This window comes from Neltuma alba, unplaced genomic scaffold, assembly GCF_004799145.2.
Source record: "Neltuma alba isolate B1F8T4 unplaced genomic scaffold, ASM479914v2 tig00005857_pilon, whole genome shotgun sequence".
NCBI classification, from domain to species: Eukaryota; Viridiplantae; Streptophyta; class Magnoliopsida; order Fabales; family Fabaceae; genus Neltuma; species Neltuma alba.
This window is the reverse complement of record NW_021634257.1, coordinates 84,201-99,207: the sequence shown is the minus strand read 5'-3', so window position 1 is coordinate 99,207 and position 15,007 is coordinate 84,201. Positions and strand designations below refer to the sequence as shown.

Below are 15,007 nucleotides of genomic sequence, written 5' to 3'. Positions count from 1 at the left end.
TTTCATATATTGATTAGTTTTAAAAAAATTTAAATTAACATCTTGAAATCTCTTTAAAAAGTGCTTTAATGTTTTTCCGAAGAAGCGAACTTTTTCCCCTTAAAAAACTTTAGATAAACGGGGCCTTAATAGCTAGGAGGAGCCAGATTGAAATTTTCTAAGAAAAAATATTTATATTAAAATGTGGTCATGATGGTTTCAGGCTTTCAGCCTTACAAATGGGGGAAAAAGCATAAAGAAATACATTTTGAGCTTCACCATTGATATTTAATCTTGCATTAGCCAACATTATATATAATAGCTTCTCTAACTGTCACATCACCACGCATGTTATATTTTTTACCTCATAAATATTAAACTAATAATGTTATTTATCAGGGGAAAAAGCTTGATGTCAGTGCCATCAGCGCGCACCAAAGGTTTAGTTTCCTAACCGAATTTAATGTTCAGGACTAAATCACTAATATGCTAACGGAGACAAATATAGAAGAACATTTTTCATAAAGTTTTGAAATATAAAAATTTACATGAAAATATAGGGAATGATAGATATTATTGTTTCCTTTTTATCTTAATAGAGATTATAACTAATAACAATGAAGAAGAGAGGCGAATGAGGAAGCTATGCGAGGCAGCACAAGAAGGCCGTGTTTCAAATTTGAACACACTACTCCAGCAAGACCCATTGATCTTGTGCAGACTCAGTTCACAAACAACGTTCTTTGAAACTCCTTTACACATATCAGCTTTACTTGGCCACCTTGAATTTACCAAAACCCTTCTTGCTCACTGCCCCAGACTCGCCCCTGATGAGTTGGACTCATCTCGACGCACGCCTCTTCACTTGGCTTCTGCACAAGGCCACATCCACATTGTGAAGGAACTGTTGCAAGCTTGTGGAGAGGCATGTTTGGTTCGTGACCAAGAACACAGAATCCCTCTGCACCATGCAGTTGATAAGAGGCAGAAGAGACTTTGTGTTGGAGCTGATTACAGCAAGGCCAAAGTCTTTGAGCTCACATGATGACAAGGGGAAAACTATTTTCCACTTGTGTGTGATGCACAACCAGTTGGAGATCTTGAAAGATCTGGTGATATTGGATATTGATGGCACCCACGAGCTGCTTATTAAGGGAGACTTGGATGGAAACAACACCGTTCTCCATTTGGCTATCATGTTGAAGCAAGTTGAGGTACTTTTTTCTTACTCTTCATGTTTGTGTTTCCATCCTTTTCTGGTTCTGCTATGTGTAAGTCACAAGCATAACATGTTATACTAGGAGAATTATAATCAAGTCTCACAGAAGAAAAATAATTACTAAAAAATCCCAATAACAACCCCAACAGTTCATAATGATAAGTCTTATAGTGAGAATGACAACCTTTTGGATTTGTTTTTCAATTGTTTTCCTTGCTTAGGACCTCATTATTATTCTCCCTATTATATTTGCTGCTTGTTCGTTGTTGTTTAGACTGAGTTACCTCTTTTCAATTCAAACAATAATATCAGAAGCATTGAACTCGAAGAACGGCATGGGTTTAACCGCAGCCGATATTGTTGAGCGAAGTCCCAAGGACACCAAGAGCCTTGAAATACAAGTCATATTGATGGAGTCTGGAATCAAATTCTGAAAAAAAGAAAGGATTGATGGTGTTGCGAGCAAAGAAGAGAGATGTAGGAAAGAGAGGTGGCCGTGGAGATATGTTTTGGAAACTATAGACCATAATGGGGATTGGCTCGAAGACATGAGGGGGAATCTCAGCACGGTGGCTACTGTCATCTCAACCATGACCTATCAAACTGTACTTAGCCCTCCAGGAAGCGTAGTCCAACAAGGAATAAGACCGAACGATCCCATTGGCTGCTTGCCGTACAAAGATGAGTCTGAGCATGATAAAGGCTCTTCCGGACAATGTCCCGGGGAGGCCATGCTTGCTTATCGTCAAACACGTCTTTAGCCTCTTCATAATGTACAATACCATCTCTTTTGTGACATCTCTGTGTGTCGCCCTCTTGCTTGTGAGTGGCGTTCCTCTCAAACATAGATTTGTGATGTGGCTGCTATCCATAGGCATGGGTATAAGTATCACGTACCTCCCAAATGCTTATGCTGTTGTTTTCGTCCTTTTCACCCGGGACGTTCATGATATCGATCAAGTGATGACCATATCCTCTTGCATTTTTAATGCTTTGCGTGCACTGACTGTTGTATACAGCATGGTGATATTTGTTACATGGGTAGTGAAGAAACTGAGGGCAAAGGCAGGCAATAAGTTTCCCAGGTAGTCCAGTGGCCACACGGCTAATAATGCTGGACATGATCTCAATCAATTCATGCGTCTTTGGTGTGTGCAAATTTTAATTTCAGGGGTTGATTACTGTTAATGTTCTCTGTGTACGCATATATATATATATACACACACACATATCTGCACTGAAGTATTATATTTATATTCAATGAATGGCTTGTGTTTTAATTTAGATGTTTTCAGTTCTGTCTTCCTCATCTTCCCTACTCATCTCATGCATCCTCGTCATCATAAAAGTTGTATCTCACGCTTCAGATTTTGAAGGCGGTCCTACTTTAGCGTATGAGAAACCTTCTTTTCGCAAGTCAAAATAGAAAAACTCACATTGGGTTTAGGGATAATCAGGCTCGAACTGTTGACTTCCACCACGTCAAGATGACACTCTACCACTGAGTTATATCCCTTTCTTTGCCCCGCCCCTATTGAGAAATAGAATTGACTAATCCTAAGGCAAAATGTTCATCATTTCATTTCAGTGATGATGTATAAACCATTTATACATTGATATGTATAAACTAACGCTTCTTCATATGGATCATCAATACCTTGTATTTTTTTTTTGGGGGGGGAGAGGGCAGCTAACTTTTAGTTTAGATACAGAGAAAAATAAGATTTATTATTTTTTTTAAAGCTTTTTTCTGCATTCTCTCCTCCCTATTTTTCTCTCTATCCAAATGAAAGTTGGTTACATCATTAAATTCATTAAAAAAAAAGTTTCTAAATAAATTTGCTCACACTATCATGTTGCTATCAGTAGTGACCAGTGAATCTATTCCGACACCATCTTGCAGTAGAGATTACGCTACGCTATTACGAAGAATAATTGGAGGACTTTTAATTTTTAACTAAAAGAGCAGACAGGTAGGACCCACAAACTCTCAAATACAAGAGGAGCTCACACGTCACTAGCTTATAAGTTATAAGATCCCTAATAGCCACATGTCACTAGCTTCTTGTTTTTTTTTCAATCCAACATGCTGGTATTATTTTTTAGTTACATCCAGCGCCTTAAATTTTAGGGTGTTTGATACACTACGAATAAAACTAAAGTGCTAGAAGTAAAAAAAAAGAAAAAGAAAAAGAAAAGATTATGTATAAAGTTACACCATTCAGAAAAAATTAAGAAGTTGGGCGGTACACTTAAGAAATAAGATCAGGCTACTGAGAGTGTCTTTACCTAATATATAATAAACATTCATTGTGAAAGTTATATATCGTAGGTTTAAAATTTTAATAATATATTTGTTTTCCAAATTTACCTGAACTAACTTTTGAAAGTTTTGACAGAGCCTTTAAGTAGAAACTAAACTATAATTTAGAAGTAATTTTATAATAAACAACGTAAACATGTAAAATAAATTTTATCTCAATTTACATAAAAATACTTTTTAAATGTGCTTTTTGATTATACCGAACGGCCACCCTAAATCGCAGAGACATTATTTTATCATTGTATTCACGCAAGTTTCTCTCTATTTTCCGCCACAACAATATCACAGATAAAAATATTTTAGTTTTAAAATTTTCTGTTCAAATTAAATGCTTTGTGAAAAATTAAGGAATAATTAAATGACAGCAGTCAATTGCATCAAGATCATTAAAAGGGTTTGATTCTTTAATCACTGTATTGGATAATACTTACAATAAATTTTTTATATTCAATATGTCAAGTTCTCCAACCAGATATGATCATGTATCCTATTTCTAAAATATTAATATTTAATAATATTTAATTATAAATTCATATAAAACAAACAAGAAAAGGCACATAACCCTTGAAATAACAAAATATAAAGAACTTGACCTAACTCTTTTCCTCCACAATTTACCTTATTGTTTTCATCACCTGAACTAATCCTAATTAATGACAAGATGTAAGTAGTTCTATAAAATCTTTTTCTGCTTTTTATTAAAAGAAAGAAAAAGTAGGAAAAATCATTAAAAAAAAGACTTTAGAAATTAAAAAAATTATAAATAGGGACCCATTACAACATTAATATTGGTTTTGACAACAATTTTTATGAATGGATTCTTGTGTGCAATTTTCCAATTTTAATGATGTTTTATTGTGATTTTTCAAAAAAAAAAACTAAATCATTGTTAGATTGTTTATAAATTTTATAAGAACTGATGTGTAGTTTATCGATTTTACCAAATAAATATTTAAATTATTCTTTGTTTGCTTATAATAATAAATAATTGTTTTATTAATGATTTTTAAATTTAATGGTATCTTTATTTATCTTTGTACTTTCATCAATATTCTTTCTCATCTTTTTCACTATTACAAAAAATGAGATATAATATTGTAGCTCCAACAAATGGGAACTATAGGGATCGAGTTGCAACGAGTCAAATTTCAGGGACTAAGTTACAACCGAGTCAAAACTACAAGGACTGAGTTGTAATGAGTCAAAGTATAATGACCGAGTTACAAATGTGTTAAAACTATAGGGACTAAAAGATTAATTTTTCCAAACTTTAAAAATTTATTAAAACAAAACAATTTTTTTTAAATATAACTAATTCCATCCTGGAATGAGTATTTGGAGTTATGAAAAAAAAGATATTAATATTTGGTTAAGAAATTTTAGAAACTAGAAAAGCAACTAAGTTTAATAAAATATGCTAACAACATTTTTTTGTCACAGTCCACTCCTCTTAGCTATTATCAAATGTAGCTTCGTGATATATTAATTAGTAATAATTAAATTAAGGCCAAGTTATTATTTTAATATAAAGTTATTTTAGATTATTTAGAGGGATATAAATATATAATTAATTAATTAATATAGTATATTGACTTATTGAGCATGAAAGCCCGCCGACTTAGCCTGCATTTGCCCAGCCCAAACTTACTAGGGCTTTTCATGGGCAAAGAGGGGTAATAAGCTGCATATTTCAACCTTTTCATGCTTCAGACTAGGCATCGGGCAAGAGGCCAGCCCTACTCATGTGCAGCCCTAGCATCCATCATGCAATTGACTGACAAAACGTGTGGTGGATAAAATATGTAGTGTTTAGATTCATGATTTGGCAATTTAATTTTTGTGTAAAAAACCACTTAAAGTCAAAAGTAAAAAGTTATTTTTGCTTTTTCTTTTTGAAAAGTAGAGAGTCGACGTTAAAAAGAGGTGGATTCATTTTTAAGAAATTTATTATTTTCTCTTTTTCTTGCTATAAATTTCAAATAATTAATTTACGGATAATAAAAAATTAGTTAAAATTAATTGAAAGTAATAATAGGTTATAAATATATTTCTTTTGGGCCATAATCTAAGTCATTTTAATTAATTCATCAAGTGGCTTATATTTTGGACCAAGTTATTCTTCTAGAAGTGATTTATATTGTGGACCAAAGAAAGTACTTTTGATTTTAAACATGCCTTTACAATAAGTGAAATAAAAGATAAGAGAAAATATATAAAGAAATGTAATTAGAGAGTATAGCATAAGAGAGAGAATAAAATATATAAATTATTTGATCACATTTATTTATTTTATTTTATAACTAAACTTATTTGTTCACTAATAATCTGATGAGAGCCTTTGTCGTTCGCCTTGGGGTTCCCAATCAAAAATAAATCCAAACAATGCAATATAGTGCAAAACTCGGGTCGTTTCACTTTGAGGAGCCTTTATTTGAAATTCTAAGCAACTAAGTATCAAAAACAAAGAATTGAGTTGGAAAGGGATTGATTTTCTTTTTAACTAACTAATTGGCAAAATTTAAAATGATGTAAAATGAGTAAATAATTTTTAGATTTTTAGTTTATAAAATGGATATGAATGAAATAAATGAAGAGAATTAACAAGTGACAGCAAATGGAAAAGCAATCCTCTAACACAATGATTAAGGCTATCACTACTTCAATTAATTTGGGAGTTAGCTAAATTCAAAAGACTCTAAGGGCCACCCCCTAGACTCGGTTTAATTAGAATAATCAACACCAAGCCACCTTGCATATTAATTATTCACAATTAAACTGTTTCAGCGCAATTAGCCAAAAAGAAAATCAAAGAAAAGCAATTAACATTTTTAGTCCAATAACCAAGCCATCTTGAATTACCACTGAATGTTCACAATAATTTCAAAACATAGTCTGACCCAGTACAATGTAAAGAAATTAAAACTAATCACAGTATAGTGTTAAATGCTAATCAAAGATTCCAACAACTACAACCAATCTCAATACAAATATAAACCATCACAGCCCATTCAAACATTATAAAATTCATTATAAGACCTAGAAATCACAATTATAATGAAAGAAGTAAAGATTAGAAGAGCTGAAACTCCCTTTTGAAGCTCTTAGTTCAAGCCATAATCATTGCTCTAGAGAATTGGAAGGATTTAGCTAAGTCCTTGTATCACTGAAGCTCCACCGTATGCTTCAATAATCACAACCATAGCAGAACAACAATGAAGGAGCCAATGGAAGATGAAAGCTGGAGGTATCATTTCGCCGTTCAAGCTCTTTGTTCTGTTCGCTAATCTGGTTCACGTCTCCTCACTCTGTTGGCTGTCTCTCATCCAGCGCCGTCAAGATGAAGAAGATGATGACCCGAATATTGCCTCCACCGTTTGCTTCACTGCTCGCGTCGTCTCCTCACTCTGTTCACGTGAGTCCCAGGTCCTTGTGTGTGCGTCCTCTAGTTCAAGAATGAAGATGAATAATGCCGTCACTCTGCTTCTTGCGTCGTCGAGCTCTGGACCTCACTCAGCTCCCTCGCCTCTCTCTCGCGTCTGCCGTCAGCTCCTTGTTTTTGTCTCTCTGTTTTCTTTCCTTCTGCCGCCGTCAAGACTCTGTTCTGTTCTCTCTCGCTATCTTCTCTCTGCCACCAGTGAGAAGACGCAGAGAAGATGAATGGTGAATGAAGAGAACACCGTCGAGCTGTTCGTTTTCTCCCTCTGATTCGCTGTCTGCTCGTGTGCGTCTCAGTTCACGCCACTGTCCTCTGTTCCTTTGTGCTGCTGGTTCGCCCCCTGCTGTCGCGAAATCCCTGCCACCAGGGAGGTTCAACTGAGAAGATGATGAATGGTCCTCGTCTCGCCGCCAACTCTGCCTCTCCCGTCACTCGTCCTTCTTTCTTTTCTTTATCTTTTTCCACGCCGTCGGCTCGCGTGCTGCTCTCCATTGAAGATGATGAATAGTTTTAATTTTTTTTTTTTGGTACAGAAGAGGGCTAAGCCCAACAAGAAAAAAATTAAAACTCAGGGGAATCAGATCCCATACAATCATCCAAAAGCAAATCTTGTAATCTCGCTGGACAAGCATCCAACACAGATGAGCGTGCCAGACCTTCCTTCGCTAAAGCATCGGCTAACTTGTTTTGTGCTCGAGGTATATTAAGTATGTCCACTTCCCATGAATACTTCAAAAGCTTCAGGATTTGTACGACCACTAAGCCTGCACCCTTGTGTGCGTCTTTTCGGGTTAGTAAATTCACCAGGTTCCTTGAGTCAGATTCCAGGATAATTTTCCTAAATCCAAGATCCCAAGCCAAAGAGAGCCCTTTTAACATTGCCCATTCCTCTGCTTCCTTGGCGCTACAAACACCAATGAAATGAGTTAAACCACCAACCCATTTTCCAGAACTGTCCCTTATAACTCCTCCACACCCAGACCTCTTACTCGCTGAACTTGTGGCACCATCAACGTTCAGCTTAACCCAACCTACAGGTGGTTTCTGCCAAGCTACATAAACAGACTCTGAAGTGGGACTTAGAAGTACTTGGTCATGCACCTGTGTAAAGTTCCTCCACGTTTGCAAGAGGATAGATGCAGGGCCCACTGGTTTGATAAACCGATGAATAGTTTTAATTGATTATTAGGTTAGGGAGCAAAATGTGCGTTTTGCTCTCCCCCCTTTTTTTTATAATTATTTTCTCTTTTTTTTTATCTTTTTATTTTTAAAATCTCCAAAAACCTACAATCAAAATTTAAAAATAAAGTAGCATTAATTGTCCTTAAAAATCAATTAATTATAATTAAACCAAAATATGACAATTTTGTCTCTAAAAATTAATAATTTAAAATAAAACATATTAAATCAATTAATAATCAATTAAGACCAAAAGGACCAATTAAGTTGACAAAACTCATATAAAAGATATCAAAATATATAAAAATAATTGAGTTTGTCATAATCCAAACAACTCTACTTTCATAAGTTGACTTATTTATAAAAATCAATCCATACACAAATCATATTACTCAATCTAACTTTCATCCAATTAATTGAAAATAAGCTACTTTTTTATCGTTAATCCAAATGGACTTAATATCAATCTACAGATTCGATTATTTTTAGAAGTTACCAAAAATAGATTTTCAAATTATAATTAGAAATATGTTTTTGAGAAACTCTTCATGAAGCACGCCTATCCACTTAGCTTCTGCAGAAGGCCAACGTTGTCCAAATTACCATTATAATCAGCATTATATATTGCTTCACAGCAAAATTCCAAACAAGTTATTTCTATATATTTGCATGTATCCAACAATTGTAGCCTTCAAAATCATATCTCCCATTCTTTATATCTACGTATATATATTCTCTGAAATGGCTATAATTCTAGGGGACAATTTTGCTCAATTGATAACTCATTATTTTGAATATCTTGAAAGAATATTTTAGGTGATTTTTGAGGAGTTATTAATAGGATTTTGGATGATTTAAAAGAGTTTTGAATATAAATTAATTGTGAGTATTATTTGGGGGATTTTCTTGTAAATAGCTTGGTCTTAAATAAATAAAAGTAGCTATAGATTTATCTTATGTCAGTTTTAATTTTTATTTTATTTCCCTTTTTTAATATTATATTTTCTTTTAATTTTTTCTTCTCCATTTATTTTATCTTCACTTCTCCTCCCCTTTTATTATTGCCGAACAGAGAGAGGAAGTTTTTGAAGCTGCTGAATCAAGACACAAAACGGCACCGTTGGCACGTGGGAGGAGTGGAACGCACCGTTTGGAGGATCGAGGAGGGTTCTATTTTGAAGGGGATTATCGTCCATCGTCTGGAGGAGGCCGCCGAAACTGAAAGAAAGGAAAATCACGATCATCATCTTGGAGGGCCGCCGAAAGGGGTTTTTTGGAGCTGTGAGGTTGCTCTGAGAGGCGCCGACGCTGGTGAGAACCAGAGGGGGAGCCGAGATTTCATCATCGTCTTGAGCAGAGGAGCGCTGAACAGGGTTGAAGGTCGGTCGACACTGTTCATCATCTTCCTCCATTGAATCGTAGACGCCGAGACTGGTTCGAAGCAGGAAAGTGGCGACAGCAATGATCTTGAGAGAACGAGTTCAAGGGACGGCAGTGAGGAGAGGAGACCATTAGCAGTGTTCTGTTTTCTTCCCTTGTTCCTATTTTGTATTCTGATGGGAGTCTGATCTGAATCTTGTTGCTGAAACTGATTATATCATGTGTAGCTAAATTTCTTTTTACAGTCTAGAGGAACCATGAACTTGTTAGTAGACTGATTTTAATTTTACTGAATTGAGGATGCTTAACGGTAAATTTTGGTTATTTAATCTTTTGCTTTATTATCGGCCATCATTAATTGTAAATTTGAGAATTAAAGTTTTCTTTGACAAAGAAGATTTTAATTGGGCTCTTAGATTAAGTAATATGAAATTGGATGACAATCTAATTTGTGATTAGGATAAAAATATACCTAATTATCTCATATAATTGTTAATAAGTGAGACTGAATTGTTTAGCCTTTTCGTTAATTGTGTGAGATATTATATGATTAATTTAAGAGAGGGTTATAAGTAGACCAATAGATACTTGTAGCTAATTGAACTCTAAATTAACAAAATTGACATTAAAACTAACTAATTCAGTGAATTAAGATTCAAGAAGCTAGCAAGAGATTGATAACTCTAAGTTGTTCTTTTTAATATTTGTCTAGTTAATTTGAGAAAATTTTGTTTTATTTATTTTAATTTCTTTTCATTTGATTTTATTAAATCTTAATTTTTTCAACTTAAACGAAACAAAAATTTTTATTGCCTAATCACTATTAATTGAATTCTTTGTGAGATCGACTTTGATTTGTTACTGTTTATTTTTACAACCTTAACACTTGTAATGTATCTTAATATTGGGTAGCATCATCAGTGTTTGTGGGAATCGAACACTTGTGGAAGCAAATAAACAAATAAACAAAAGGATGACTCTTGTTGTCACATCAATTATAACTGGAAGTTGCAGGCGCTAGCCAATTTGTATTTGAGGAGACCAGCCGGCTGACTACTTTCTGGCAAAATCAGATTTTCAACCTTCCACATTAGGCTTATCGATCCTAACCATTTTCCTAACCGATTTGCCGCCTGCTTTTTTCTCCAAGGCATTCTTCCATAGCGCATTGGAAACATCAGAAAATATCATTTTTAAATATTTAAGACTAATTAAAATATGTTATAGCATCTGCACATAGTATGTGTCGAAGCAGAAAATAATCCCATTCGAGGAGTGCAACCAATCACGGAACCTGTTCTGAGGACGATTATTAATTAATATTATTAGTATAAGCATGAAAATAATCAAAATCTAGCCATTTAAAAGCCTATGTACTAATTTATATCAATACGTGTATGTATGATGTAATAATAAGTGAAAAACTTCACCATTTTTAATATGCTTCCCCTCTTCTACCAAGTTTTTTTTTTTTTTTTGGTTAAAAAACAAAACAAAGGTTGGATTGGTCAGAATCGGCCTAAAGAAATACTGCCCCAGGGCCAGGTGTGATTTGGAGTAAACGGTTAGTTGGGTGACGAGAATATTATTAGTGTAATGATAACATTTGCAGGTGAAAATTTGGAAAACGATATATTCAAATAGGATTGTCGATAAAGTATTGTTCATATCGTGTGATGTTGCCTTCACAGATTGAGTTGTGGACGTTGGTTTCACATAATTCGACAGAAACTTGAACATTAAGTAATCATAAGCAACACACTTTTGACAGATTCTTTCAAAATGATGTGTATATATAATGAAGAATACATACAACTTTCTTATTCACGCAAGAGAGGCTATAATAATCAAAATGGGGACTTCCCATGGTGAAGAGGACAGATTGAGCGTTCTTTATGAAGCATCACGCAAAGGATCTGTATCAACTTTGAACTCACTTTTACCAAAAGAACCATTAATCCTCCACAAGATCTCACAAAGTGGCTTCACCGAAACTCCTTTACATATATCAGCCTTGCTTGGCCACCTTGAATTTACCAAGGCACTTGTCACATACAAACCCAGACTAGCCATTGAGGTTGACTCTTCCCAGAACACACCCCTCCACTTGGCTTCTGCAGAAGGTCATACCGAAATCGTGAAGGAACTTCTTAAAGTTAATGACAAGCCATGCTCGTTTCCTAATGAAGAGGGCAAAATTCCTTTGCATTATGCAGTTATGAGAGGGAGATTAGACGTTGTGAAAGAGTTGGTGAACGCGAAGCCTGAGTCTCTGAGCTTTCTTGATAATGGAAACACTGTTTTTCACTTGTGTGTGATACACAATCATTTGGAGACTCTCGAGTGTTTGGTGGAATTGGAAGTTGCCATTTCTGGGAAGCTTCTTAACTTCGCGATTTCTGATGTAGTGGGCAACACCGTTTTCCATTTAGCTGTCGCATCCAAGCAAGTTGAGGTGTGATATCCTCCCTGATATAACGAGTTTTCTTTTTACATGAACGGGTTATATTTTTTGTGAATTGTTGGGTCTAATTTTTTTTTTTAACCCCAAACTCATATGTGACACTTCCCACAATATACTAACATGCAAGTTTAATATTTCAGACTATAAGGTACCTCCTATCAATCCCATATGTAATAGAAATGGCAAGCTTGAAGAACGATATGGGTCTTACAGCCTATGACATCCTCAAACGTAATCCAAAAGATTTCAAAACCCTAGAAATACAAGTCATGCTGACGGACTATTCTGGAATTAGAGCTGAGAAGAACGGAATCCACACGCATTCACACTCATCATCACCAGTTGCAAGACCAAAACCTCAAACTCGAAAGAAGAAGAGAAACTGCTTCATAAAGATTTTGAAATGGATTGGAGGTTGGTTCAAACACAAGGGTGACTGGGTAGAAGAAATGAGGGGAAATCTGAGTTTAGTGTCTACTGTTATAGCCACCATAACATTTCAATCATTGATAAACCCACCTGGTGGCTTCATCCAACAAGGTTTATCTCAAGGCTCATCCAATATTGAAGCCCTAAAGTGCACTATCCTTCCTAACAACGTGTCCTATTGTCCTGGGCAAGCTGTCTCATCTTTTAGTTTCCAAGATATGTTTTTGGAGTATGTAATTTTCAACACTATCTCTTTCATTTCATCGCTTAGGGTCACCCTCTTGCTTGTGAGTGGAGTTCTTATGAAATTAAATTAAATCCTAGTAAATAAATACAAGTAACCTAAACTATAAAAATGATTTTTGATTTAATAATTGCTAATTATACACCATGAATTAAATTGAAATTAAAATACTTTTTTTACTTTTATATAAAAATAATTAAAATGAATGAAGATTAAAGAAATGAAAATGAAACACTCAAATAACAATGATAATGATTAATCATCCAATTCAACAACGCAGACAATCCTCACTCCAAAAGATATGAGAGTTAAAACAATGAATTAAGAATTATAATTAAGCTTTTAATCTAACAACCAAGCCACCTTGAATTGTTACAAAATATTTTTCTAAAATCCCAACTTACTAACTTCAACTAGAATAGTAAAATAGAATTAAGGATGCTAAAAACCAATGCTTAATTAAAACTCTTAAATCCAAAATAACAGAATCAAAGCTAGCAAAAGATAATATGATCCAAGATTCCAAGCTACCTCAAAAAATCACAATATATTAACTCCAAAATCAATACAAATGTCATAACCACAACATTATAATTGAAACTAAAGCTATAAACAACCTAATGTCAAATACTAAACAGTAATCTAGCCACAATAATCTCCAAATATAATCAGATTAAATGATACAAATTTTTCAATAATTAGAATAACTATCCTAAGACCTAGTAATTGTTAAACAACTATTGGATAGGAAATTAAAGTAACTAAAACTCCCCTTTAATGATCCGAGCTCCTGCCATTGTTGTTGAATTAGAGAATTATGAAGCTCCAGCCACGCATAATTTCAGAATCTACTTCAATCAACTCCTTCATACCTTCGGCCATGGCAGTGAAGGGGACGGTGGTGATGATGATCTTGTGGAAAGGAAGAATTCCCGTCGAGCTCCCCTTTCCTCTTCACGCCCTCAGCCTCTGCTTCTCTCCCCCTGATTCTGCGTCACTGTCCATGCCTCTGGTTTGCTGGAGATATGATGAATAGTGCCGTCGCACATGTAGCCGCCAAGCGCCCCCCGCATCCTCTGCTCTGTTCACGCTATATTCTCCCAAGATGATAAAGTATGTTGTATTAGTGTATTAGGTTGGGGGGGGCATTGCGTCTTGCTCCCTCTTTTTATTATTATATATTTTTCTTTTATTTATTTATTTAATTTATTTAATTTATTTTTTTATTTTTATTTTTAAGCCTTCTAAAAACTTGCAATCAAAATTCAACAATAATGTAGCATTAATTGTCCTTAAAAATCAATTAATCACAATTATGACAATTTTACCCCATTATGCATTAATTCAAGCTAAAGCACTTTAATGTGAATCATACTCAAATGATGCAATTAAAGACCAATAATAATGATAAAAACCCACCAAAAATATATAAAAATGCATGTAAAAACATAGGTTTGTCAACTCCCCCATACTTAGCCTCTTGCACTCCTAAGCAAAATATCATTAAAGAAGAATCCAACAGAAACACTCAATATAAGCAAACATAAAAATGTGCAATCAACTCAAGCAACCTTTATTCCCAATCAATCAACAATCATAAAATACTTTAGTATCAATCAACAATCATAAAATACTTTAGTGCAAAGAAACTAACACAATAGAGGAAGAGAAATATAATAGAGCTCACATAGGGTACAAGTGTTTCACTCATCTCTTAAATGGGAAAAATTTCACTCAATCCACCTTGATTAGCACCTACCATAAGCTTGTAGAGATTCTAATATCTCCACCACTAACATACCTTAGACTTGTGATCAAGGGGACTTGAAGGGCTGTAATATTGGAAAGCAAGGCCAAATGAATGAGATGAACTAACAAGTGAAATGCATGAGTAGTATAGTATCAACTCAAAGTGAGCTAAAGTACAATCATGCAAGAACACCAAAGTGTGAATTTTAAACTTTTGAAATAGAAATCCTTGCTCTTCAAACTACCATGGAATGCCTTGTTTCAAATTTTATTCTTTTGTTGCAACTTATTTCTTTTTCTATAACTTTCTTTCTTTGGCTTTTTCAATACATTTTCTTCTCTTTATTGCCTTTTTCCATTTCTTTTTCTTCTTTTGTATTCTTTTTTTTTTTTTGTATTTGCGTCCAAGCCCAAGAAGGCAAATATATAGACTTTAATGATGTACTTTTCAAAATGAAAAGCTAAATGTAACTCATGCAAAACACTTGCTAAAAAGCAATGAGTGAAATGAAAGTGAAGGCTCAAAGGGTGAACAAAGGTTAGGAAGTAGCTTGTGTTTAGGTAAAGGGTTAAGAAATGAATGCCCCTATCATCCTCACAAATCT

General features: G+C 34.4%; 2 protein-coding genes across 2 annotated transcripts; both read left to right on the top strand.

Moving 5' to 3' along the window:
• The first annotated feature begins 613 nt into the window (after nucleotides 1–613).
• LOC114748907 (ankyrin-1-like) lies at nucleotides 614–1,024 on the top strand. Its single transcript, XM_028937372.1, has one exon. It carries the CDS (start codon nucleotides 614–616, stop codon nucleotides 1,022–1,024), a length of 411 nt encoding a protein of 136 aa, XP_028793205.1.
• Nucleotides 1,025–11,368: 10,344 nt separating this feature from the next.
• Nucleotides 11,369–11,977, top strand: LOC114748906 (ankyrin repeat-containing protein BDA1-like). The gene has a single exon (XM_028937371.1). The coding sequence runs from the start codon at nucleotides 11,369–11,371 to the stop codon at nucleotides 11,975–11,977; it is 609 nt and encodes a 202-aa protein (XP_028793204.1).
• The last annotated feature ends 3,030 nt before the right edge of the window (nucleotides 11,978–15,007 follow it).

What these genes read in the sequence shown, in the direction of transcription:
- LOC114748907 (XM_028937372.1), top strand. Translation starts at nt 614, where the DNA reads ATGAGGAAGCTATGCGAGGCAGCACAAGAAGGCCGTGTTTCAAATTTG.
- LOC114748906 (XM_028937371.1), top strand. Translation starts at nt 11,369, where the DNA reads ATGGGGACTTCCCATGGTGAAGAGGACAGATTGAGCGTTCTTTATGAA.